Consider the following 25,511-nt stretch of genomic DNA (forward strand, 5'->3'; position numbering starts at 1 on the left):
GTCACTGGAGGGAGGGACTTGCTGACCGACCGTGGTCTAGAAGCAGCACTAAGTGGCACTCAGAAGCTGGAGGCTGTCATTAAGTTGATTTCAGAAGCATGGCTACTGGCAGTGAGGCCATCACTGATTTTTCAGACCATGTGTACTGATCCAAAGATCTAATTATTGGGGATTATTTTACAACTTAGGAATTTGGCCAAAAGAACAGTCTTTTCCTTTCTTTAATATGGAAAACAAGTACTTTTATTCTCACTTCCCTCTTTTGTCTTCCCTCAAACACATAGGAGAAAACATAAGAGATTGTTCAGATCTTTATTTGTGGAGGTATGATTTGCAGCTTGTATTGCCACTTAAGCGATTTAAGTGCCAATTACTGAAGCAGAACCGTAGCTCAAAGTGTTGATTTTTCATTAATGAGGGGAGAAACCCTGAATACATTTAAGGCATCCTAACAAAGTTAATACAGGATTCAGGACAAAATCATTAAATACAGGACGTTTGGCAACCCTACCTTAGTCAGCTTTCTTCTCGCTCGCCACTCTCACCTATTTGCCTGTGAAAACCATGCCTTATTTATTCTAATACATAATTATCTGTCTCCTGTTCTCCATCAATGCTGTCCTGTTTGAGTTGGAACCCTCATTTACCTATTAGTTGAATTTAAACAGCCCAGATTTCCTGCGTGGCATCAGTCAACAGGCATCAGCTTTCTTCAACCCCCTACGCTTAGCTTCTCTGGAATTTCCCTTGCTTACCATCTTTGACTCCACCGATTTACCATAAAATCCAAACTCCTTAGCTTGGCAAATAAGGCCTTTTGTGATTTGGCTTCTGCCTTCTACTCAAGCTTTAACATTTGTCATTTTCCTGCTCACTAGTTCTAAATTAAGTTTTCCAAATGTCCTATTGTCCACCTGTGGTTTGGCACATGCAGTTTCCTCTTAATCGGAATGCTTCTATCTCCCTCGGAGTTCCTATTACTCTCCCCAAATATAGCTCAGGCATCACTGCCCCTGGAAAGCTTTGATGTCTCCAGGCTGTCTTCATGAGTCTCTTTCTTCATCCTGTGCAAATCTTTGCAATATTTTCATAGTGGAACATAGTCTTGTCTACTGAAACAACAAAACTGCAATATAATCTGCTTGCTCATTTGCTAGTCCAACTCCATCCCCTTCCCAATCATGGCTTCTTGAAGCCTGTGTCTGTCTTAAAACTTGTAGTTTTAAGACTTGTATACTTGTAAACTTGTATAGTACCTGCTCCAAAGTTAAAAAATATTTACTGTGGTGAGAAAAACTTGGGACTGTAATGTCCCCCCTAACTGGGAAGGAGCCGAGAGACCAAAGAATGACTCAGACAAGTCCAGCTTGATGAGCAGATGAGTTTATTAGACTTCCATACAGGGCACTCCTGGACGGCAGCAGGACAGCTCTGGAGATCTGTACCACCTTGCACCTCTAAGCTGCTTTTAAGCCAATTTTCTGGCTCTTTGCCTCGTGTGTGATTGGACTGTTTGCTTAGTGTGTTCCCAGATACTCTGGGATGTTTGGGTTCTCAGGGACACTTGCTCCTCGGTTGGGCACCATGGCCTTTGCTTACTGCCCAGCCTTCAGGCTCAAGCAGTGGATATAAACCCTTAGGTAACCTGGTAGGGGATCTGTCACACTACAGTTTATGAAACAATTCACATGTCTTGTTTGGGCTGCTGTAACAAAATACCTCATCATACTAGGTAACTAATAAAACATTTCTCACAGTTCTGGAGGCTGGGAAACCAACTTAAAGTGCTAGCAGGTTTGGTGTCTGGTTATGGCCATCTTGATTCAAAGAAGGTATCTTATCACTGTGCCCTCACATGGCTGAAGGGCAGAACAAGCTCCCTGGGGGCTCTGTGATAAGGGCACTGAGGGCTCTGCCCTTATGACCTAACCACCTCTCCACACATCCCACTTCATAATACCATCACCTTGGAGGTTAGCATTTGGACATAGGGATTTGGGGGAGACATAAACATTGAGACCATAGCAATGTCCTTTTCAAGAGTTTGCCACAGGTGTTAGATTTGTGAAAGTTCTTCTGATGTATTCATTATAAATTTAAAAAATACATATTTAGGGTGGCTGGGCATGGTGGCTCACACCTGTAATCCCAGCACTTTGGGAGGCCGAGGCAGGTGGATCACCTGAGGTCAGGAGTTTGAGACCAGCCTGGCCAACATGGAGAAACCCTGTCTCTACTAAAAATATAAAATGGCCGGGTGTGGTGGCAGGTGCCTGTAATCCCAGCTACTCGAGAGGCTGAGGCAGGAGAATCGCTTGAACCTGGGAGGCGGAGGTTGCAGTGAGCCGAGATTGCACCATTGCACTCTAGCCTGGGCGACAGAGTGAGACTCTGTCTCAAAATAAAAAAAAAATAATAAATACATACATATTTAGTAGCTTTAAACCTGAAATTATTGCCTGTTTTTCTATCTAATACAGTTCAGGGCATATAACTGGTATACCTTCCTAATAAATGACTTCAGAGAAATAAAATGCAAAACCATGAGTAGAAAATTCCCAACTACTAGAACACCAGATTTTTCTTTTTCTTTTTTAATGAAATCCATGCACAAATTTGACATCAGGGTAGGAAAAGGACGAACCCCAGAGACTGAGAGGTAGTTCATAATTCATTTTTCTTTTATTTTGGTCCTTTTCTCTAAAAAGGTACAATTTGATCAATTCATTTGTATGCTATTAAAATGCTATAAAAATATTACCAGTTTGGTGGTCTTCTAATGAGAAATCTAAAGCATACCTCCCCACCCACTCAGATATCTGTTACTGATGATCACGTGACATCTAGCATATACGTCTGTAGGAAAAGGGAAAAAGCAAACCCATTTCACAAATGGCTAAAGTCAATGTCTCCAATTGTAAATTCTTCATCTCAGGTTATTTTTTTAAGTGTCTGACAAGCACAAACACTTTCCTCATATCTATTATATAGTTGAGGTTTATCCATGGAATTGAATATCTAATAAGGGCTAAATTATTACCTTTTTTTTCCACATCCATGACATTTATTACATCTCTCTCAAGGATGTATTCTTTGATGAGCTTTGGTTTAAGGCTTTCACACATACAAATTGACTTTCTAGGGGTCCTCTTCGATATGAATTTTATAATGATTAGTAAGAGATGACCTATGGTTGAAAAGTTTCCCACATGTATTACATTCATAGGGTTTCTCTCCAGTATGAATTCTCTGATGTGCAATACGTGATGAGCTTTGTCTAAAAGTTTTTCCACATGTATTACATTTAAAGGGTTTTTCTCCTGTATGAATCCTTCGATGTTGAATAAGAGCTGAACTTTGGCCAAAAGATATCCCACATTCCTCACATCGATATGGTTTCTCTCCAGTATGAATTCTCTGGTGATTACTAAGCGATGAGTTACACCTGAATGTTTTCCCACACTCATTACACTTATAGGGTCTTTCTCCAGTATGCATTCTCTGATGTTGAATGAGAGCTGAACTCTGTCTGAAAGCTTTTCCACATACTTTACATTTACATGGTTTTTCTCCAGTATGAATTCGCTCATGAATAATAAGTGTTGAGTGGGAGCTTAAGGCTTTACCACATTCATTACAATTATAAAACTTCTCTCCAGTATGAATTATTCGGTGTCTATTAAGTCGTGAAATAGAAGTAAAGCCTTTCCCACATTCATTGCATCTATAGGGCTTTTCTCCAGTGTGAATTCTTTCATGTTGAATAAGAGAGGCACTCTGGCTGAAGGCCCTCCCACATTCACTACATTTAAAAGGTTTCTCTCCAGTGTGAATTCTCTGATGATAACGAAGGGATGAGCTAGACTTAAAGGTGTTGCCACATTCATTACATAAGTAGGACTTCTTTCTAGAATGAATTCTTTGACATCCAGAAAGGGATGTGCTGCAACTAGATGCCTTCCTACCTGGATTATACTTACAAGGGTTCTCTTCAGCATGAATTTTTTGATGTATAAAAAGGCCAGACCTTCGGCTGAAGGATTTACCACATTCTTTACATCTATAGGATTTCTCCACAGTATGGTTCTTAGATGTTTATAAAGGGATGTACTGAGAGTAAAGGCTTTCCCACATTCTTTACATATGTAGGGTTTCTCTCCAGTATGCGTTATTTGATGTTGAATAAGAGCTGAACTTTGGCTAAAGGCTTTTGAACATTCTTTACACTTAAATAGTTTCTCTCCACTATGGTTTTTCTCATGTTTACGAAGGGATGAAGTGTTAATGAAGGTTTTTTCACACAGACTACATTTATAGCGTTTATCTGCTGTAATTTTTGGTTGGTTAAGTAAATGTGAATTCTGTTTGAGGCTGTTTCCTTGTATTTCACATTTTGGTGGTGTTTTTTCTCTGGGAAGTATCTGTTGCCTAATAAGCACTGACTTTGGGCTGAAGTTTTGGCTCAATTCGGTATTTTTATGGCTTCTTTCTATAGTGGGGATTTTTTTGTGGGTAGCTGAACCTATCTGAAAACTTCCCTTTTTATCCTGCTTTTTCTCTAATCTGCCTTCATATATGTAAGGCTTTTCTAATTTCAAATCCCAAGGTACATTCCTGTTGGATCTTTTCAGTATCAGTCCCTGAAATGAAGAGTCTTGTGTTTGCGTTGACTTTGTGGTTGTTATGACTGCTCTTCGATCCTGGAGGGAAAAAAAAATCAAAAATGTTTCATGTGATATCATAGCATCTGACTACTGAGGCTAAAAGTGTAGAAGGAATAAATATTGGTGATATTTAAATAAGGCCCTGATATCTGTATGAAAAAAACTGCAAGAAGAAAAAGTAGGACAGTTAGACAGTATGACAAAATATAATTGACAGCAATTTAAGTACTAGGGTGAAGAATAAAATAAAGCAAACCCATTTAAAGAGGGTGAGAAAGAGTGACCAGAAGAATTGGCTAATGAAGAACAGAGAAAAGGGTTATAAGGGCATCATGAGTTGAAAGAGGAAGTTTGGGGTCAGGACCCAAAACCCATGATGGAATCCTAATTTTTTTTGTTTGTTTTTTTTTTGACATTTGTCTTCTTTGTGTAATTTTTTTTTGAGACAGTCTCACTCTGTCGCCCAGGCTGGAGTGCAGTGGCACGATCTCGGCTCACTGCAACCTGTCTCCCAGCTTCAAGCAATTCTTGTGCCTCAGCCTCCTGAGTAGCTGGGATTACAGGCACCCACCATCATGCCTCGCTAATTTTTGTATTTTCAGTAGAGACAGGCTTTCACCATGTTGGCCAGGCTGGTCTTGAACTCCTGACCTCAAGTGATCTACCCACCTCGGCCTCCCAAAGTGCTTGGATTACAGGCATGAGCCGCCGTGCTTGGCCTTTATGTAATTATTCTTAATCTGGAAAGTCCCTCCACCCCATGTCAAATTCCCTCATATCCTTCAGATTCAGTTCAAAAATGGACTCTCTCAATCCTTTGACTCTGAGCAGCCACAGTCCATTCTCCTTACTATAGCACTTACCAGAATATTAAACATATGTATTACTGACCTTTCTAATATATACACACATATATAGTATATTATAGTTCTATATCTATGTCTGTATGTATCTCACTTTCCTTTTCTAACATAACTGTTCTTCACAAGCAGATCAGAATGCCCTATTTTCCTGCAGATCCTCTTGACAGCACTCCAATTGTATACAAAAGTTGTATGTTGTGTTAATCTGCCTTAATTACTTATACATTCCTAACTCAAACAATGTCAAATATTCTTACGCATTTCATAGATATACAAATATGCACATGTGTTATACATACATACACACACACATTTCAGACCCTTGTAGAAGCTGCCTCCTAGGCCAGTACATGGGTGATTAGAGAGCTTTCAGGGCCAGTTCAAACAGGAGGGCCCTGTTATTGAATTAATCGACAAGAGGTGCCACAAGGCTGGCCTAGAGCCAAGAGTTGCAAGATAGGAAGGCAGCCTACTCATGCATCAAGCAAGAGAGGCTACACGGGAGGGCTGAAAAGAGTCAAAGATCAACAATAAGACAGGCATGGATATATAAGATAAAACATGGTTAACGTGGAAAAGTAAAGAACAGAATTGAAGAAATATTAAAATTGGATAAGAACACAATTCAATAAATACTAAATTCTCTCAGGGGAATGGTTATGCTCATAGTCTTAGCATTTTCTCCTGGGGTAGAGGTAACTGTTTAAAGGGACCATTTGTATTTCACTGTATTTGCGATTCCTATATGACAGTCACTTTCACACGTCTACAAATTACTTCTGCTTAATAAACACAATACATTTTGCTTTTCCCTTATTAGTGTTCACTTACTAGTTCCCTTCATATAACTCTTCTTCCATTCCTTCTTTAAATAATGGTATTCCCTAGGGTTTTGGTTTTTTTTTTTTCACTCCACACACCCTCCCTAACTTCACATGCCCTATATCTTTATACTATTTACTGTAAGGGAAAGCAGAGTTTCTTAACTTTATGCTTAACACCTTCCTAGTTCCTTCTTCGTTTCAGTCTTGCTAAATTAAGTGATCAAATTTTAATACATTATTTAGGCCACATATATGGAGGGGGCAGTGGCAAAAATGAAGTGAATATCGGTCGTTGTTTCTAGGCTTAATATATGTGCTAGGAAGAAGGCAGCAGCAAGATTCTGCAACTTGGATTCTAGCTTGTAAGGCAACCATACAGAACCTGCCTTAGGCCTAGTGTAAAGAAAGGCCCCTCACCTTTGCTACAGCCCTGAGCAGGGGGATCAGGTACTTCAGTGATATTTTGTTTGCCATGCCTTACTATCTCTACCATAATGTCCTAACTAGTCTTGCCCTCTGCCAATTCAGTCTCCACACTGCAGCCAGAATAATCTCTGTGGTTTTTTTTTTTTTTTTTGAGATGGAATCTCACCGTGTCACCCAGGCTGGAGTGCAGTGGCGCGATCTCGGCTCACTGCAACCTCCCCCTCCCAGGTTCAAGTGATTCTCCTGCCTCAGCCTCCTAAGTAGCTGGGATTACAGGTACACGCCACCACACCTGGCTAATTTTTGTATTTTTAGTAGAGACCGGGTTTCACCATGTTGGTCAGGGTGGTCTCGAAGTCCTGACCTCATGATCCGCCCACCTCAGCCTCCCCAAAGTGCTGGGATTACAGGTGTGAGCCATCGTGCCCGGCCAATCTTTCTAAGATCAATATTTTACTATGTGGCAAACTTCCTTAAGGTCCTCCAATAGATTTTCAATGACTCACATCTGAAGTCTCTTAAGAGTCTTGAAGACTCTTAGGAGTCCTTAACATGGTGAATACAGTACTATCTGATCTGACCTTTACCCACCTGTCCTCACCCCCCCTCCCCTGGCTTCTTGCCAGGTATGCTGAACTACATGCAGCTTCAGGAGCACTCCATGACTTTACTTGTTTATCTTTACATATGCTGGCAGCATCCTTTCCATACACAAATAATCATTAAGTGCCTACTGTGGGCCAGGTAATGTTATGGGGAATGCATATAATGTATTCAATAAGACAGGGTTCCAGCCTTCAAGGAGCTTATACTTTGGAGTGTGCACATGCGCACATGCTGGGGAAGGAGGGGGGATGAAGGGACAAATAACAAGTACATAAATAAAAGTCATGTGGATATCTGAAGAAAGTGCTCAAGAGCTCCCTGGGCAAAGGAACCAGCAAACACAAAAGTGTGGCGGACTTAGGAACAACAGAGAGACTGGCCAGAGTAAAACAAGAAGAGGGAAAATGGTGAAATGATAAAATAAGAGTGGAACAGGGCCGGGCACAGTGGCTCACAGCTGTAATCCCAGCACTTTGGGAGGCCGAGGTGGGTGGATCACCTGAGGTCAGGAATTCAAGGCCAGCCTCGCCAACATGGTGAAACCTGTTCTCTACTAAAAATACAAAAATCAGCTGGGTGTGGTGGCACACACCCGTAATCCCAGGTACTCGGGAGGCTGAGGCAGAGAACTGCTTGAACCCGGGAGGCAGAGGTTGCAGTGAGCCGAGATCACACCACTGCACACCAGCCTGGGCGACAGAGTGAGACTCCATCTCAAAAAAATAAATAAATAAATAAGTAAACAAAAATAAAAAACAAAAGAGTGGAGCAGGAGGTGGGGGACAAATCCTCTAAGGCGCAGGTCATCATAAGGACTGGAATTTAAGCCTACGGGAAGCCACTGGGGAATTATGTGTTCATCTGAGTTGGCTGCTGTGTGGACCGACTATGCTGGGGCACCAGTGGAAGCAGGCAGGGGAGAGGCTACTGAAGAAGCTACTGCAGCTCTTCAGGTGAGAAAGGGCTGGAGGTACAGATGACTACGCCAGGCTGTACTGTGAAGGAAGAGCTAGCGGGACCAAGAATAACAAGACTCAGGACTCCCAGGAAGCTGAGAGGGAAACAGGAAAGTTAGGGATCATGCCTAGGTTTCTAGCCAGAATTCTGAGAGCTGCCACCACAACCACCAAGAAGGGAAAGACCAGGAAAGGGGCAAGGCTAGAAGGGGAAGACCAGGAAAGGGGCAAGACTAGAAGGCGAAGACCAGGAAAGGGGCAAGGCTAGAAGGGGAAGACCGGGAAAGGGGCAAGACTAGAAGGGGAAGACCGGGAAAGGGGCAAGACTAGAAGGGGAAGACCGGGAAAGGGCAAGACTAGAAGGGGAAGACCGGGAAAGGGGCAAGACTAGAAGGAGAAGACCGGGAAAGGGGCAAGACTGGAAGGGGAAGACCAGGAAAGGAGCAAGGCTAGAAGGGGAAGACCGGGAAAGGGGCAAGACTAGAAGGGGAAGACCGGGAAAGGGGCAAGACTAAAAGGGGAAGACCGGGAAAGGGGCAAGACTAGAAGGGGAAGACCGGGAAAGGGCAAGACTAGAAGGAGAAGACCAGGAAAGGAGCTAGGCTAGAAGGGGAAGACCAGGAAAGGGGCAAGACTGGAAGGGGAAGACCAGGAAAGGAGCAAGGCTAGAAGGGGAAGACCAGGAAAGGGGCAAGACTGGAAGGGGAAGACCAGGAAAGGAGCAAGGCTAGAAGGGGAAGACTGGGAAAGGGGCAAGACTAGAAGGGGACGACCAGGAAAGGGGCAAGACTAGAAGGGGAAGACCAGGAAAGGAGCAAGGCTAGAAGGGGAAGACCAGGAAAGGGGCAAGACTGGAAGGGGAAGACCAGGAAAGGAGCAAGGCTAGAAGGGGAAGACCAGGAAAGGGGCAAGGCTGAGGGGGCATTCTGTTTCTGGTATGTTTGTGATGGCTGAGATGCCTTAATAGAGTTGCAGGAAGATATTGAAATACTAGATTATTATTCTGGAGATCTGGGGGAGGTCAGAGCTACAGACAGGCATTTGGGGGTCAGCAGCATGTGGGTTGATTTAAAGCTGAAGAACTGAAAGGAATCACTTGGACACTGAAATATTAAGCGGTTAAGAAGAATAATATCAGGAGACTACAGTGTTCCAGATGCCAAGGGAAGAAGTACTTCAGGGAGGAGTGAATGATAACTGTGGCAAATAATTTGAGGACTAAAAACTTAATCCTGATTGTGGCAAGACGGAGGTTGCTTGGGATTTAATAACAGAGCTATCAGTGGAATTATAAGGAAGAAAGCCCAACTGGAGTGCACGGAGGAAAGAATGGGAGGTGAGAAAATAGAAACATCCAGAGCAGAAACCCTTTTCCACAGTTTCTAAAGGAGAGTAACCAAATGGGACACGGGGAGCTTTTATTTTTTAATGGGTATGATGACGACTCGAAAGTCCATTATCAATTCTGGAAAACTCATCCCAACTCTAAAGTGCCAACATTTTAGTCCCGAAATCATGTTTTTCACTGAAGCAGACATGAGTTTTGGATTGTGGATATCCTAACTCTTCCTTATGATCTGTTTAGAACTTTCTAGAGGCCTACAAATAGGTCTCTGGAAGTGCAGTTCAACCTTTGCTTCCTCCTAGAATCCAGCCCAGGCCTCAGCTACCTGATAAACAAGGTGAAGACCTAGGTCAGAAGTTGAGAAACCAGAATGATCTTGCTGATGGCCACTGCCCTGACCACTTCCTGTTATCAGGTCTAGACTCTTCCACCTGGACTCTTACTACACCCGGAGAATGTTTCCTCAACCTTCTCTCCCTGGGTGATTTCATTCCCTCCCACACCTCCTGTGTGTGCGACTATCCTGAAAAACACTTTACAGAGGTCTTTCCAACTGCTGGCTAGAATTTCCACTTGGGTATCTTTCTTTTTAAATTCAGCCTGTCCAAATCTGAACCCAGGGCATTCCTTTTCAAACCTTTTTTATATGTTTTCCAGTTCAAAATGACACCATCATCTCTTTAGTTACTTTACCATAAATTCTTAGTTTTATCTTAGAATTTTCTCTTCCCTAGGCAGTCATCAAAATCTTTATTTTTTTGTTTTTTGAGAGACAGGGTCTTGCTCTGTTGCCCAGGCTGAAATGCAGTGGTGCCATCATAGCTCACTGCAGCCTCAAACTCCGGGGCTCAAGCGATTCTCCCACCTCAGCCTCCTGAGCAGCAGGAACTACAGGTGCACGCTGCCAAGGCTGGCTAATATTTTTATCTTTTGTAGAGACAGGGTTTCACTGTGTTGCCCAGGCTGCACATTCTCTTAAATCTCATCACTAAAATGTCTCTAGCAAGCCATCGTGAATATGTCTAAGTTCAGGATCTCCTCACCGCAGAGTGACTTGCTCCTGATGCTCAAGTTATTCCTTTGACCTGTTTCTCGCCTTTCCAGCATTCTTTCCCACTGGATTTACTCCTCTTAATACACAGAATTGCTCATGTTATTTCAAAAAGCATTGGTCACTCCTTACTTTATTAATTTATCAAATATTTAAAAAGTACCTACTATGTATTAGGTTCTATCCTAGGCATCGGTGATCCACAGTCCCTACGGATCCAGTAATTAAAAGGAACAGTTGATTTCTTCAGGGAGTTTACAGTTAGACATTAGAAATGAAGACATCAATAGGTAATCACAATACAATATGACAATTTCTACAATAGAAACATAAGCTAGAAATGGACGTGAACATGAGCTTAGAATCATATCCAACTGTCCTTAGATAGTGAGGGTGCAGGTAGAAAAGGGGTACAGCAGGACGTTGCTGGAGTGTTTTGTAAGAACTGACATATAAGATAGGATGTGAAAGGAATCGCCATAGGCTAGATGAAGGGGTAGCACGCAGGCTGAAGGCAGCACCCAAGTCTTTGAACGCAGGTCAGTTTTCCAGACTTATTTGCTGAAGTATCCATCCCCACCTTATCCTATAGCTAGACAGAGTAAAAGCTCCACCTATAAAAATGTCATTTGCATTTGCAGTCTCACAAGGTTTTCTAGAGTCAGAGAACTCAGGGAGCAACCTGCTGGGAACGGTACATGAACCATGACGGGGGCAGTATTGCATATTTGTAAACATCCTCCATAATCTTTGTGCTGGTGGAAAAGAGAAAAGCTGTTCTAGAAATGTTGTTGTGGTAACTCTTATTTTTAAAGCTTTTAACATGGAAATTTTCAGCATATGTAAAAGTAATGTGAATTGTACAATGAATCTCCAAGCCAGTTTCAATAACCATCAACACTATTATAACCTTGTTTTGGGCTGAACTGCATCATTCAAAAGAGACGTAGAAGTCCTAACTTCCAGGACCTCAGAACACGACCTTATTTTAAACTATGGTCTTTGCAGGTTCAATCAAATTAAGATAAAGTCATTGGGGTGAGTCCTAATCCAACGTGACTGTTGTCCCTGTAAACTGGGGAAATGTGGACACAGGCATCCAGAAGGAAAGATGATGTGAAGACACAGGGCGAACACAGTGTGAAGACGGAGGCACAGATAGGACTGATGCAGCGGCAGGCCACGGAGATCTCCAAGTTGGCCATCACTACAAGCTAGCAAGAGGCAAGGAAGAATTCTATGCAGAGTCTCAGAGGGAGTGGGGCCCTGCGAATATCTTGATTTTGACCTTCAGAACTGTGAGACAGTAGATCTCTACTGTTTTAAGCCATGAAGCTTGTGGTACTTCAGTATGGAGCCCTAGCAAACTAATACAAACCCTTACATCTCATCCACTAGATTGTGCTAAAGCAAATCCCAGACAGCAATCATTCCATCTGTAAAAACATTGAAACTGCTCTTATCACATCCACCAAAATTAACACTATTGCTTGCGGTTACTTTTGCCCTTAGAATACATACCACTAATAAGTCAAACTGCTGCAATGTAAAGGCAATTCAAATAATTCTTTTTGTGGCTAAGCCACCAACCTGGAACACAATTCGGGTGGTTTTATTCTGCTTTCAATATGTAGGGGGTACTTTCTCATTTTTGTTTAATTTTGTTTTATAATTTTATAAACCATTTTTATAGTTCTGAAGTCAGAATTTTGAGACCTCAAAAAGTGCTAGATTCTACCCCGTTCCATCCTTTTTCTTCCTTCCCCTTATAGATAACCATTTTATTCATCTCCTTCTTTTTCTTTTGCTTTTATCTTTCTAAAAAAAATAATTGCACTGCTTAATGACTGGGATATGTTCTGAGATACGCATTGTTGGCGATGTGCAGTCATCACAGAGTGTGTTACACAAATCTAGATGGTATAGGCTACTACACACCTAAGCTAGAACCCCTATACCGTATGTTACTTAGCTGAATACTGTAGGCTACTGTAACACAATTGTAAGTATTTGTGCATCTAAACATATTAAAACATAGAAAAGGAACAGGAAAAATGCAGTATTATCATGTAAGGGAGCATCATCATATGTGTAGGGCATCACTGACTGAAACATTATGTGGCCCATGACAGTGAAAGTAAATAGACACACACTTTTCTTGGTATTCCCACCCACCTTTCTTAGATAACAGTACTAACTGTTCTGTTCTGTACTTATTCTCACATTCTGGAGGTCACCCCATAGTGGAATTTTCAGAGGTCTTCCTCATTCCACTTTACAGCTGTGTGGATGTACCACAGTTTATCATCCTTGGAGTGCCTTAGCTTTAGTTCTAGGCCCCCAATTCTTCTCACTCTGCATCCTTCCACAGGCAACTTCAATTGTAGACTCATCTTCTAAGGAAGATATCTCCTATACTCGACTCCCCCTTACAGACGACCTACTCAAAATAGCAGCTTAGATGCCTCAAAGTCAACACACCGAAAATCACACCCACGATTCTTCCCTCCGACCTGGTCAACCCCTTGTCTCTGTAAATGGCACCACTTCTGAATCAAAACCTTAAGAGTTATCCTTAATGCTTCTCCCTCCCTCAGCCCGCTCATCTAATCAATTACCAAGACCTCTTTATTCTGCCATCTAAATCTGCCTCATATGCGTCTACTTTTCCCCATCTACTGCTACCATTCCATCATGAGCCTTGCCTCCAATGTCACCTGCCTCTCCTGATTTTCCTTATAGTATGCTTTTACCTGTCTTCCCTATGGGTTCATTTCTCTCTGCCTGGCTTCCTGAAATGCTGGAGTCCCTCAAGATTCAGTCTTAGGCTCTTTCTTACTCTTACTGTAATATGAATGCTCTCCCTAGGCCAACTCACCCTCCCCTATTATTTCAATCACCCTTTATTGATCAGGTTCTCCCAAATTACATTTCATGCTCAGTCTATATTTTGAGGTACTGTACTCTGAAATCAACACTACTTGTCATCGCCATTGGGATAGCTAGGTCAACCAAAAACAATTCATCTAAAACCAAATTTATATCTTCAAATCTGATCTGATTCTAGTGTTCCTATCTCGCTGAATGACATCACTGATCATCCCAGAACAAACCAGAAAGAAAACAAGCATCCCTGACAACCCTATCTCGTATATCTTCCACGTCGAATCCAAGTCCTGCTGGCTGTATCTCCTGGACATCTCTGGGACTGGTTCACTTCTTTCTGTCTCCAACACCACTAACCTAGTCCAAGTCACTCGTTCATTCATTATACAACTGGACGCCTACCCTGGCCAGGGACTGTTTCAGGTTCTTGGAAAACAGGAGTGAATGAATGAGGCAACCCCTCCTACAGCAGCTTACAATGCAGAGGCAGAGAGAGATGATGAAGACACAGGTCTATTACGCAGCACTAAGCACAGGGAAGGAAAATAAAGCACGCTGAGGAGATAGCGTGGGGGCTGCAGGGCTGCATGTCAGATGATCTGTGCCTGTGTGAGCCGAGGCCTGTGCAGCACAAGGCAGTGAGTGAGCCACATGGACGCATGACCGCCACGAAGAACAGTCCCAGACAGAAAAAAGCAGGGCAGAGGCCCTGAGTGGGGGCCTGCTTGGCCCCCCTGACAAACCTCGGGGCGGCCAAGGGTGATCAGAGGCCTCGAATGAAGGGCAGAGTGGAAGGAGATGAGGGTGAAGAGGTAGCCAGGGCCAGACCACATAGTGTATTTCTCCCAAAGGAGAGTTAAAAAGATAAACAAGTGTGGTTCCCATATCAAAAAATCTCAACTTTCTTTAGGGAGGAGAAAGCTCTCCCCAGCACAGGGGCTGTGGGGGACCGAGGCTGCCTGCCCTGCAGCTCCTTGCTGGGCCCATGGCACGAGGGGCCGTCACTGAGCCCTCTGGACCTGACAGGCCCTGCACTGTGGTCGTCAGGTACTCCACATGGGCTGGTGGCTGTAGAATACGGCCTGGGCCTGCCCTGGGCTGCTTATGGCTCTCAGAGCCTGTGCCTGGCTCTCAAGCAGCAACCAAACCCTGTGACAGGGCCCGTGGCTCTCTCTTGGGTGCCTGTTCCACATTCTCCTTGCTGGCTTTGCTTCTCCGGACCTTCATGACCATCATTCTTTAGGCCTGAGCAATTCTTCAGTCCTTTGATCCCAGGCCCTTCCACAGGGAAGCCTTTGCTGACGCCACCTGCCTGCTCTGCACTCTCACAGCACTGTGTCTTTCCCACGTGCTCCTCACTGGAACGTGTCCTTCTGTGCCTTGTGTGTACTGAGCGTGTTCACCTTGTCCCCCACTAGACCGTGCACTCCAGAAGCACGAGACCTGCGTCCCTTTCTGCCCAATGCTATACAAAGCTGTGGGCGAGGGTTCAACCTCGATCCCCCAGAGCCAGAGCCCCCTAGTTCAACAGCTCTCAGCCCCCCACTGCTACGATGGCCCCTCCCCGTTTCTCTCCTCTGATTACTTCTCGGGCTCTGTCAGATTCCTCCTGCTTAGGCACCTCGCAAATGCTGTTTCCTGAAATTTGGGCCTCCACTTGGCCCCTTACCCGGCCAGCTCCAGGCTTCTAATGCCCGTCATGCTGATGGGCTCCCTGACCTCCCTTGAATCTCAGCCCTGTCACTTACACACCTGCCCACCAGGGTTCCCCACTTGACTACTTCACTCACATCTCAAGTGAAATCCATCCCACACCCAACTGCTCCTGTGCCCTGATCACGCAGGCACCACCTCCTCCCTCACGAACTCACGGCAAGTGCCTTCTTCCAGGCCCTTCACCTCCCGCCTCCCTCCATGACTGCAATGGCTCTGCAAGGCTTCCCGCCTCTTTTTTTTTTTTTTTTTAAAGACAGAGTCTCACTCTGTCGCCCAGGCTGGAGTGAAGTGGCGCAATCTCGGCTCACTGCAACCTCCGCCTCCCGGGTTCAAGCATTTTTCCTGCCTCGGCCTCTGGAGTAGCTGGGACTACAGGCCTGCCCACCACGCTTGGCTAATTTTTGTATTTTTAGTAGAGGCAGGGTTTTGCCATGTTGGCCACGCTGGTCTCAAACTCCTGACCTCAGGTGATCCGCCTGCCTCAGCCTCCGAAAGTGCTGGGATGACAGGCGTGAGCCACCGTGCCTGGTGTTCTGCCTCACTTTCAAGCACGATGCTTCCAAAGTGACCATTCTTGTGAATTCAAATCACCTAAGAACGTCACAAACATATTCTCTTTGTGAAAAATTAAAACATTACATGTAAATAACATCCCCTTTCATGGACCCATTCTCAATCCCATTCCAAGTGTAACTAATGTCACCAGCTAAGGTGTGTCCTCCTAACCTTTCTGTCTGCTTACGTGCATGCACATTACACATACACGTAATTTTCACTAGACATAAATGGTGGCGTCCTAACAACGCTCTGTAACTTTTTGGGAGCTCTGTCCACGTCCCTGGACTTGTTTTCAGGGTGGTGGTGCTCACCAGAGTAAGGACACGCCGCAGGTCCCTTCGTTGTTCTTACACGGATGGAGACTCGACTGTTTCTGATTCAGACCAACTTTTATAAGATACCAAGGACGATATGATTTCTGCCCAAATCCTTCAATGATTTCCAGTGCCCACGGGACAGTTTCCACCTCTTAGAACTGTGCCCAAGCACTTACCACGCGGCCTTTCCCTAGCTTTCTAGGCTATCTCCTTCCTCACCTCCTCCTTTCCCAAATACACCCTGAGCTTCAGCCAGAGTGATTATTTGAAATTCCTTAAATATACTATGTTTGCTGAATGAATACATGAAAAAACAGCCCTATTCTAAAACAACAGGAAAGAGTAAGAAAAGAGATTCTGAGAGATTCATGGGGAAGTGACTACAAGGGAGTAATCCTGTCTAAGAGCCTGGGCTTCCCCTTCCCCACCACTTCTTGAGGCCTGAGAATCCTCAAGGGAATTTCCCAACCAACGTTCCTACCTCCTCTCATTAAGCAGACCTGTCTGCGGCGATTCCCGCGCACCTCGGGCCACCCACTTACCTAAAGAGGAGACGCCAGAACTGTCTTTCTCCACCTTCCAGGGATCTTCTCCTTGCTGCAACAGGGAGATGACTTTTGGTTTGGTAAATGGGAGCCCTGCACATAGACAAAAACCAAAACAAAACAAATCAGACTCAGTTTTGTGTTGATACAGTTATCCCCAATTTAAACACAGAACTCATAGGATGGTACAAAGAGCTTCTGTGTAGTGCTTCAGTTGTGCCCCTAGGAGGTAAGGGGGTAGGGTGAGGAAAAGACAAGTGACTTGTAGGACATGACTTTGGGATAATTAATTATCGGTTAGGAAAATATGACCAACATGCCAGTATTGGTAATAGGATACCACTAGCTTTCTATAGAAGAGGAAATGTTAAGATATAGAGACTGATTAAATTTTGTAAGTAGGTTATCTACGAAAAGGATTATGTACCAGGTAGCTTGTCTAAAACAAAAAACACTGTCTGACTCCCCTTTTTTTTTCTGAGGAGAAGCCTCACTCTATTGCCACGCTGGAGTGCAGTGGCACAATCTCGGCTCACTGCAACCTCTGCCTCCCGGGTTCAAGTGATTCTCCTGCCTCAGTCTCCCAAGTAGTTGGGACTACAGGAGCATGCCACCATGCCTAAGTTTTGTATTTTCAGTAGAGACAGGGTTTCACCACGTTGGCCAGGATGGTCTTGATCTCCTGACCTTGTGATCTGACCGCCTCGGCCTCCCAAAGTGCTGGGATTACAGGCGTGAGCCACTGCGCCTGGCCTATCTGACTCCCTTTTAAGGATGGCAGTGATCAGCAAACTACAGGTCATGGGCCAAATCCAGACCACTGCCTGTTTATGTATGGCCCTGTGCAAAGAATGGTGGAAAAAAACAAGAGAAATATGTTACAGAGACCATTACGCAGGCCACAAAGCCTAACATCTTTACTACGTGGCTTTTTTTTTTTTTTTTTTTTTTAGACAAAGTCTCGCTCTGTCGCCCAGGCTGGAGTGCAGTGGTGGGAACTTGGCTCACTGCAAGCTCCTCGCCATTCTCCTGCCTCAGCCTCCAGAGTAGCGGGGACTATAGGCGCCCGGCATCACACCCAGCTAATTTTTTTTTTTGTATTTTTCAGTAAAGACAGAGTTTCATCATGTTAGCCAGGATGGTCTCTATCTCCTGACCTTATGATCTGCCCGCCTTGGCCTCCCAAAGTGCTGGGATTACAGGCGTGGGCCACCACGCCCCGCCTAAGTGGCTTTTTATAGTAAGTTTGCTGATCCCTGGAAAAGACAAGTGGGAAAGGCAGGTGGCAGGCCTAGAGGCTGAATGAAGCCCCCTGCTGGGAGACAAGCAAACTACAGAATCGTTGGGAAATGATGCCTGAATCATGGACAAACTTCGAGTGTGCAGTTACATGGAGGCAGAGGAATGATTATCAATACCACCTCTTCCATTCCCAGACACAGGGCAATTCCATGCCTATAAGGGGGAATATGTTTTTAATGTTTATTTATAAAGATCTGATTCATACAATCCTCAAACTCAGCTCAAATTTTTCAGTGATCAACTGCTTTTATTCAGGGAAGGAGGTGCTGAGATATCCTGATTTTTGAGTTCTGTTTCTAGAGGGGAAATTTCCTTACCCAGTGAGACCAGGTTCCTATAGTTCTCCAGCATCACATCCCGGTACAAGTTTCTCTGAGAAGGAGCCAGCTTTCTCCACTCATCCCGGGTAAAGAGCACAGCCACGTCCTCGAATGTCAGTGACACCTGGAAGGACAAGTCGCTCCAGCTCACCCAGGAGCACCCTCACAGAGTGGAGGGGGCGGCAGTGGGGAAGACAGGCTGCCCGTGAAACACTTCTGATACTATTCAAGCTTCTGAAGGTTCTAGATCATTCATTTAATGAATAATTGGCCAGTAACAAATATATACTGAGCAGCACACAGTGAATTCAGGCCTTGTGCAGCCACTGTAAGAGATGGGTGGAGGAATTACGGCCATTAGTGGGAGTGTTAATTAGAAAACTCTTTCTGATGGCGATTTGATAATACATATTAGAACCCTTAAAGTATGCTCTTTAAAGTACCAATTACTCTATTTGTACGAAATGAACAGTGCACAAAAGTACACACAAACATATTCATGGTGTTTTTAAGAGCAAAAAACCAGGAACAATCTAAATACTTAATGATGGATGTTAGGTTAAGCAACTAATGGTACTCTCTGTGTGCTTACTCAAGCTTAAGGATAGTAATGATGAAGAGTAAAATAGCTATAATTTATTGAAGGCTTTCTATGGGCCAGGTATTGCTCTTAGAGCTTTATGTTCATTTGCAGTGTATAATCTTTATTTAACATTCACAACAATCCTGTGAAGACGATACCATTATTGTTACCACTTTACACAAGAGAAAACAAAGTCACAGACAAGATAAGAAATTTGACCAGGTCACACAGTCACCGACCAGCTGTGTGACTTGTACACATTTTTTTTTCTTTGAGACGGAGTTTGGCTCTTGTTGCCTAGGCTGGAGTGCAATGGCATGATTCGGCTCACTGTAACCTCCACCTTCCAGGTTCAAATGATTCTCTCGCCTCAGCCTCCTGAGTACTTGGGATTACAGGCGCTCGACACCATGCCCAGCTAATTTTTGTATTTTTAGTAGAGACAGGGATCCACCATGTTGGTCAGGCTGGTCTCGAACTCCTAACCTCAGGTGATCTGCTGGCCTCGACTTCCCAAAGTGCTGGGATTACAGGTGTGAGCCACTGCGGCCGGCTGACTTGTACAAATTTCTTATCCTCTCTGTGACTTTGTTTTTTCTTGTGTAATTCAAATCCAGCAGATGTCTGACTAAGCCTCCATTCTTAACTACTCTGTAAAATTGCCTTTTAATGCCTGCCCCTAGGGTTAAGAAATAAATGTGATAATCTACACAATGAAGATGATAGCGAAGATAGTTGCACAACAATGTGAAAATACCTAAAATGCCACTGAATTATACACTTAAAAAGTTAAAACGGTAAATTTTATGTTATATATATTTTGCCACAATAAAAAAAGGTAAAAATGGTAACATACATGGTAACAGGCATACACAGACACACACACACACACACACACACACAAATAAATGTGTACAGAAAATGATTTATTCGGGCTGGGTGCAGTGGTGCACGTCTGTAATCCCAGCATTTTGGGAGGCTGAGGCGGGTGGATCACCTGACGTCAGGAGTTTGAGACCAGCCTGGCCAACGTGGTGAAACCCCATCTCTAATAAAAGCACACAAAAAAACTTAGCCCGGCGTGATGGCGGGCGCCTTGTAATCCCAGCTACTCGGGGGGCTGAGGCAGGAAAATTGCTTCAACCCGGGAGACAGAGGTTGCAGTGAGCTGAGATCCCGCCACTGCCTGGGCGACAAAGCGAGACTCAAAAAAAAGAGAACCGCTAGACACGGATGGGGGGGTGGGTGGTCCTCCCTACAGAATCCACCACTCATGAGGGCAGACCAGCTCCTCCAAAGGAAAAAGACTTGGGCTCCATCCTGGCTGAAGATGGTCCCGGGTGAAGAACTCCAGTTAGTGGGGAAAATCCATCCACTAGGATCTGAAGGGGCAATGAGCTCACCTGGGGCCTCGCTTCCCGCTGCCCGGCAGCCATGTCCTCTTTCTGGCTCTCCGTGAGGACGGTGCAGTCTCCAGAAGGCAGATCTGAGAAGAAAAAGGGAGCCAGGAAGAACCCCTTCTGCTTTCCAGCCCTGGAATCCGCAGCTCTGAAACCCCGACTCCCGCTGGGAAGGACCCCGCGCGCCCTCAGAGGGATTCGGGAGGAGCCAGGAGCCCGCGGACCAGAGCAGCGCTGGGCAGCCAGGCCAGGCCCAGGCCTCACAGGCTTGGGGCTTACAGAGGGGACGCTGGACCCGCAGTGGCAGCAGCGACCCACTGAGCCCATCAGGGCCAGGGCGCGCCCCACGCCGCTGAGTTCCTCGGCGCCAGCTGGCACTGCCAGCACCCACCGCACCGCTCAGGAAACTGAGGCAGCACCGGGGCACCTGCCCCATTCACGCCCCTGAGAGGCGGGGCCGGAACTCCCACCACGACGGCCCCGGGACGACTTCCCTCCGCCTCAAGCCTTTTCCCACCTGGTTCCTCTCCCTCCCGCCAACGAATCATCTCCTGACTCCACAGAAAACGGCTTTTTGAGGCGGAGTCTCACTCTGTTGGTCAGGCTGGAGTGCAGTGGCGCAGTGGCGTGATCTCGGCTCACTCCGAGCTCTGCCTCCCGGGTTCAAGCAATTCTCCTGCCTCAGCCTCCCAAGTAGCTGGGACTACAAGTGCCCGCTACCACACCGGCTAATTTTTGTATTTTTTAGTAGAGACGAGGTTTCACCGTGTTGCCCAGGCTGGTCTCGAACTCCTGATCTCAGGTGATCTGCCCACCTTGGCATCCCAAAAATCTAGGATTACAGGGGTGAGCCACCACGCCCGATCCCATGTATCCCATTTCTAACACAAGCTTCATTTTTTTTTGAGACGGAGTCTCGCTCTGTCGCTCAGGCTGGAGTGCAATGGCTTGATCTCGGCTCAGTGCAAGCTCCGCCTGCTGGGTTCACGCCATTCTCCTGCCTCAGCCTCCCAAGTAGCTGAGACTACAAGTGCCCACCACCACGCCCGGCTAATTTTTTGTATTTTTAGTAGAGACGGGGTTTCACCGTGTTAGGATGGTCTCGATCTCCTGACCTCGTCATCCGCCCGCCTCGGCCTCCCAACGTGCTGGGATTACAGGAGTGTTTAGTAGAGATGGGGTTTCACCATGTTAGCCAGGATGGTCTTGATCTCCTCATCTCGTGATCTGCCCACCTCGGCCTCCCAAAGTGCTGGAATGACAGGCGTGAACCACCGCGCCTGGCCAGAAAACGGCTTTGAAGAGGAAAGCGCTGGGTGTCCCAGGCGGGAGGGGTGGCCGTCCTGGGGACGGACTCGGAAACCGGGGCCCGGCTGCCTCCGCCCTGCCCTTGGGGTCCCGGTGCCCCGAGTCCGCGAGGCCCACACGGAGCGGGCAGGGCGGGCCGGGAGGAAACGCCAAGCCCGGCGTCCACGGTGGCCGGTGGCGAGCCGGACGCGGGTGCACCACCAAAGGCGAGGGAGCACCCCGCGGGGGGGCCAGAGTCCAGATCCCGGCGCGGGGTCGGTGACAGACGCCGGGGTGCGAGCCAGCGCCCACAAAGGCTTTTGGAGCCCCGGCGGCCGCAGGCCGTCCCCGCGCCGGGCGCCGCCTCCTCCCTGCCTGGCCTGCCTCCGACGCTCACCTCCCTAAGCTCGGGCGTTCCCGGGCCGCGCCTCCCCAGCCGCACTCCGCAGGCGGGAAGCTCCGGAACCACCGGCCGGGGTGCAGCCTCGCGACCCGGCTCCGCCCCGACGGCGTCTGGGCGACCTCAGGCTCGGCGCTGCTCACCCCGCGACGCGCCGGGGACCAGGAGGGGCGGGGCAGCCGCTGACGCCGCTGGGAAATGGAGTCCACGGGAGGACGCCGGCATTCAGGGAAGTGTAGTTCCATGCGTTTGAGGCGGTGTTCTGGCTGAGCTGTAGGCGCCCATATGCCACAAGAGGGCCCCTGTGAGCTGGAGGGCCCCAGATTCCTGGTTATAGGGAAGATAAGGGGAGGTTCGCTGAGGACAGTAACTTGCAACCCTGTGTCTGTGTGGATTTCGGGAGGGAGGGCGTGGGCGGCAGCAAAACAACGGCCCAGAACACACCTATTTCCCCTCAGTTATTCACCAGAGCAGCACTGAGCACCTGCTGTGTGCCAAGCACGGTTGCAAGTGGTTTCAAACCTATCAATGAATGAAGCAAACGTCATTGCCCTGGAGAACATTTTTTTTGGGAGGGTAGGGAGCAGACAATAAGCCATACACGATTATAAAACATTTTGGGGGATAAATGTGAGGAGAAAAAGGGTATGTGGAGGGGTTTCGTCGCTGAGGTGAGAATGGACGAGGACTCCCAGAAGTTCCTGAAGCAAAGGGGAGGGAGCTTCCGTGAAGCCAACGGGTGTGCGTGTGTGTGTGTGTATTTTTTTTTTTCATTTTTTCTTAACTAAATCTTCTCAGTTACAAAAAGAACACCGGCTCCATTTAGAAAGTTTGGCGCTTCCCTACTTAAGAATATGCCTTGAACATTTGAATTTGTCAATAAATATTCTCCCTCAGTGGCATTTTGATAGCTTCATTCCATTCCATTGCATTTAATTATTTAAAAAAAAAAAAACGTCTAATTGGCTGGGGGCAGTGGCTCATGTCTGTAATCCCAGCACTTTGGGAGGCCGAGGCGGGCTGATCACGAGGTCAGTTCAAGACCAGCCTGGCCGAGATGGTGAAGCCCCCGTCTCTACTAAAAATACAAAAATTAGCTGGGCATGGTAGCGGGTGCCTGTAATCCCAGCTACTCAGGAGGCTGAGGCAGAGAATTGCTTGAACCTTGAACCGGGAGGCGGAGGTTACAGTGAGCCAAGTTGTGCCACTGCACTCCAGCCTGGGCGACAGAGCGAGACTCCGTCTCGATAAAACAAAACAAAACAAAACAAAGTTTAATTAAATTAAGCTTATTTCAATATATTTAACTAAACTCCTAGTTATTTATATAATTTATATTTTAGTTGTTTACATTACTTCAATTTTTTTAAACACCTTTAATATCCTTGCAGCTGTATCTTTGAAGATTATTTTCTTAAACCGCTTTAAATTGACTGCCGGATGGAGGACTGGTAGAATTTGAAGACATCTGAGCACGTTGCCTAGCTGCTTAGTTGCCTTCCTGGAATATTTTAGTTTGTATTTCCATAGGCAGTTCACAACAATATGTGCCTAGTACCCCTGCCCACTCTGGATTTTTAAAATGCTTTTGATTTTTTAATAGTGCAAATAGTTTATCTTGTTTTCATATGTGATTTTGAGTACCTGTTAAATTTGCCTTATCCTTGTTAATCATTCAGATATTTTCTGATGTTAATTGGTATGTTGGATGTTTCCTATTGAAATGTTCAAATTTTTGGCATCACTTTGAAATACTGTGTGTATACGTAATTTTTTAAAGAGGAAGACCTCTGGCTCACGCTTGTAATCCCAGCACTTTGGGAGGCCGAGGCATGTGGATCATTTGACTTCAGGAGTTCGAGACCAGCCTGACCAACATGACAAAACCTCATCTCTACTAAAAAAAAAAAAGAAAAAAAAGCTGGGCGTGGTGGCACATGCCTGTAACCCCAGCTACTCAAGAGGGTGAGGCAGGAGAATTGCTCGAACCCAGGAGGCAGATGCTGCAATGAGCTGAGATTGCACCACTGCACTCCAGCCTGGGCAACAGAGTGAAACTCCGTCTTAAAAACAAAAACAAAAGAGGAAAGTGGCCTGGTGCAGTGGTGGCTAATGCCTGTAATTCCAGCACTTTTGGGGGGCCAGGTAGGTGGAGATGTCAGGAGTTTGAGACCAGCCTGGCCAATATGGTGAAAACCCATCTCTACTAAAAGTACAAAAATTAGCCAGGCATGGTGGTGCATACCTGTAATCCAGCTACTTGGGAGGCTGAGGCAGGAAGAGGATCACTTGAACCCCCGGGAGGCAGAGAGTTGAGACTGCGCTGCACCATTGCACTCCAGCCTGGGTGACACAGCGAGACCCCGTTGGAAAAAAAAAAAAAAGGAAAGTGCTTTTCTGTTTACCCCAACTATGAAAATAATGCATTCATTATAAAACATTTACACAGCATATGGAGTGAAGAAACATGTAATAAATAAATAAGTCCAGCAGAAACACTGTTATATCTATTCATAAATGCTATTTTGTGTACATACACACATTTGTGTGTATGAAACAAAAATGGAATCACACTTCTCATATTATTTATTTTATATTTTTTGTCTTATTTGGCAGTGTGTTCATTCATGAACATCAGCCTACTGGCTCAACCACAGAGATATCTAAGCAGGCTCAAGTGTTTACAATTCTGATTTGAAGGCCACACTTTATAGTATACAGACCTTATGAAATTTGGCTAGCAAGCTGTATTAGTCTGTTCTCACACTGCTATAAAGAACTACCCAGCCGGGCACAGTGGCTCACGCCTATGATCCCAGCACTTTGGGAGGCCAAGGCAGGTGGATCACCTGAGGTCAGGAGTTCGAGACCAGCCTGGCAACATGCAGAAACACCGTCTCTACTAAAAATACAAAAACTAGCCAGGCATAGTGGTGCGCCCCTGTAATCCCAGCTACTGGTGGGGGCTGAGGCAGGAGAATTGCTTGAACCCGGGAGGTGGAGGTTGCAGTGAGCCGAGGTTGCAGTGGGCCAAGATCACGCCAGACTCCGTCTCCAAAAAAAACAAACAAACAAACAAAAACACTACCCTAGACTGGGTGATTTATGAAGAAGAGAGCTGTAATTGACTCACAGTTCCACAGGCTTAACAAGAATCATGACTGGGAGGCCTCAGGAAACTTACAATTATGGCGGAGGGTGAAGGGGAAGCAAGCATGTCTTAGCATGGCAAGCAGGAGAGAGAGCAAAGAGGGAGGTGCCACACACGTTCCAAAACAACCACATCTCAGGAGAACTCTCACTATCATGAAAACAGCACAGGGGGAAGTCGTCCCAGACCCCTCCCTCAACACGTGGGGACTACCATTCAAGAAGAGATTTGGGTGGGGACACGGAGTCAACCATATCACAAGTAGACTCAATAGCCAGCTGGAAATCAATTTAGAAAGTAATGAGAAAGGA

The 25,511-nt window shown here is 45.8% G+C and overlaps 1 protein-coding gene across 1 annotated transcript; it reads right to left on the reverse strand.

Annotated features, from left to right (window-relative positions):
- Positions 1–2,658: 2,658 nt before the first annotated feature.
- On the reverse strand, positions 2,659–22,191 carry LOC101179508 (zinc finger protein 354A-like). The gene is given in 7 exon segments (XM_030808667.1): positions 2,659–4,085; positions 4,088–4,679; positions 4,681–4,700; positions 16,755–16,850; positions 18,377–18,503; positions 20,366–20,448; positions 22,047–22,191. Coding segments are annotated over 6 exon segments (1,815 nt in total). The 5' UTR covers positions 20,399–20,448; positions 22,047–22,191; the 3' UTR covers positions 2,659–3,138.
- Between the last annotated feature and the right edge of the window lie 3,320 nt (positions 22,192–25,511).

The sequence above is a fragment of the Nomascus leucogenys genome, unplaced genomic scaffold (assembly GCF_006542625.1).
Source record: "Nomascus leucogenys isolate Asia unplaced genomic scaffold, Asia_NLE_v1 001124F_42480_qpd_obj, whole genome shotgun sequence".
In the NCBI taxonomy this organism is placed as follows: Eukaryota; Metazoa; Chordata; class Mammalia; order Primates; family Hylobatidae; genus Nomascus; species Nomascus leucogenys.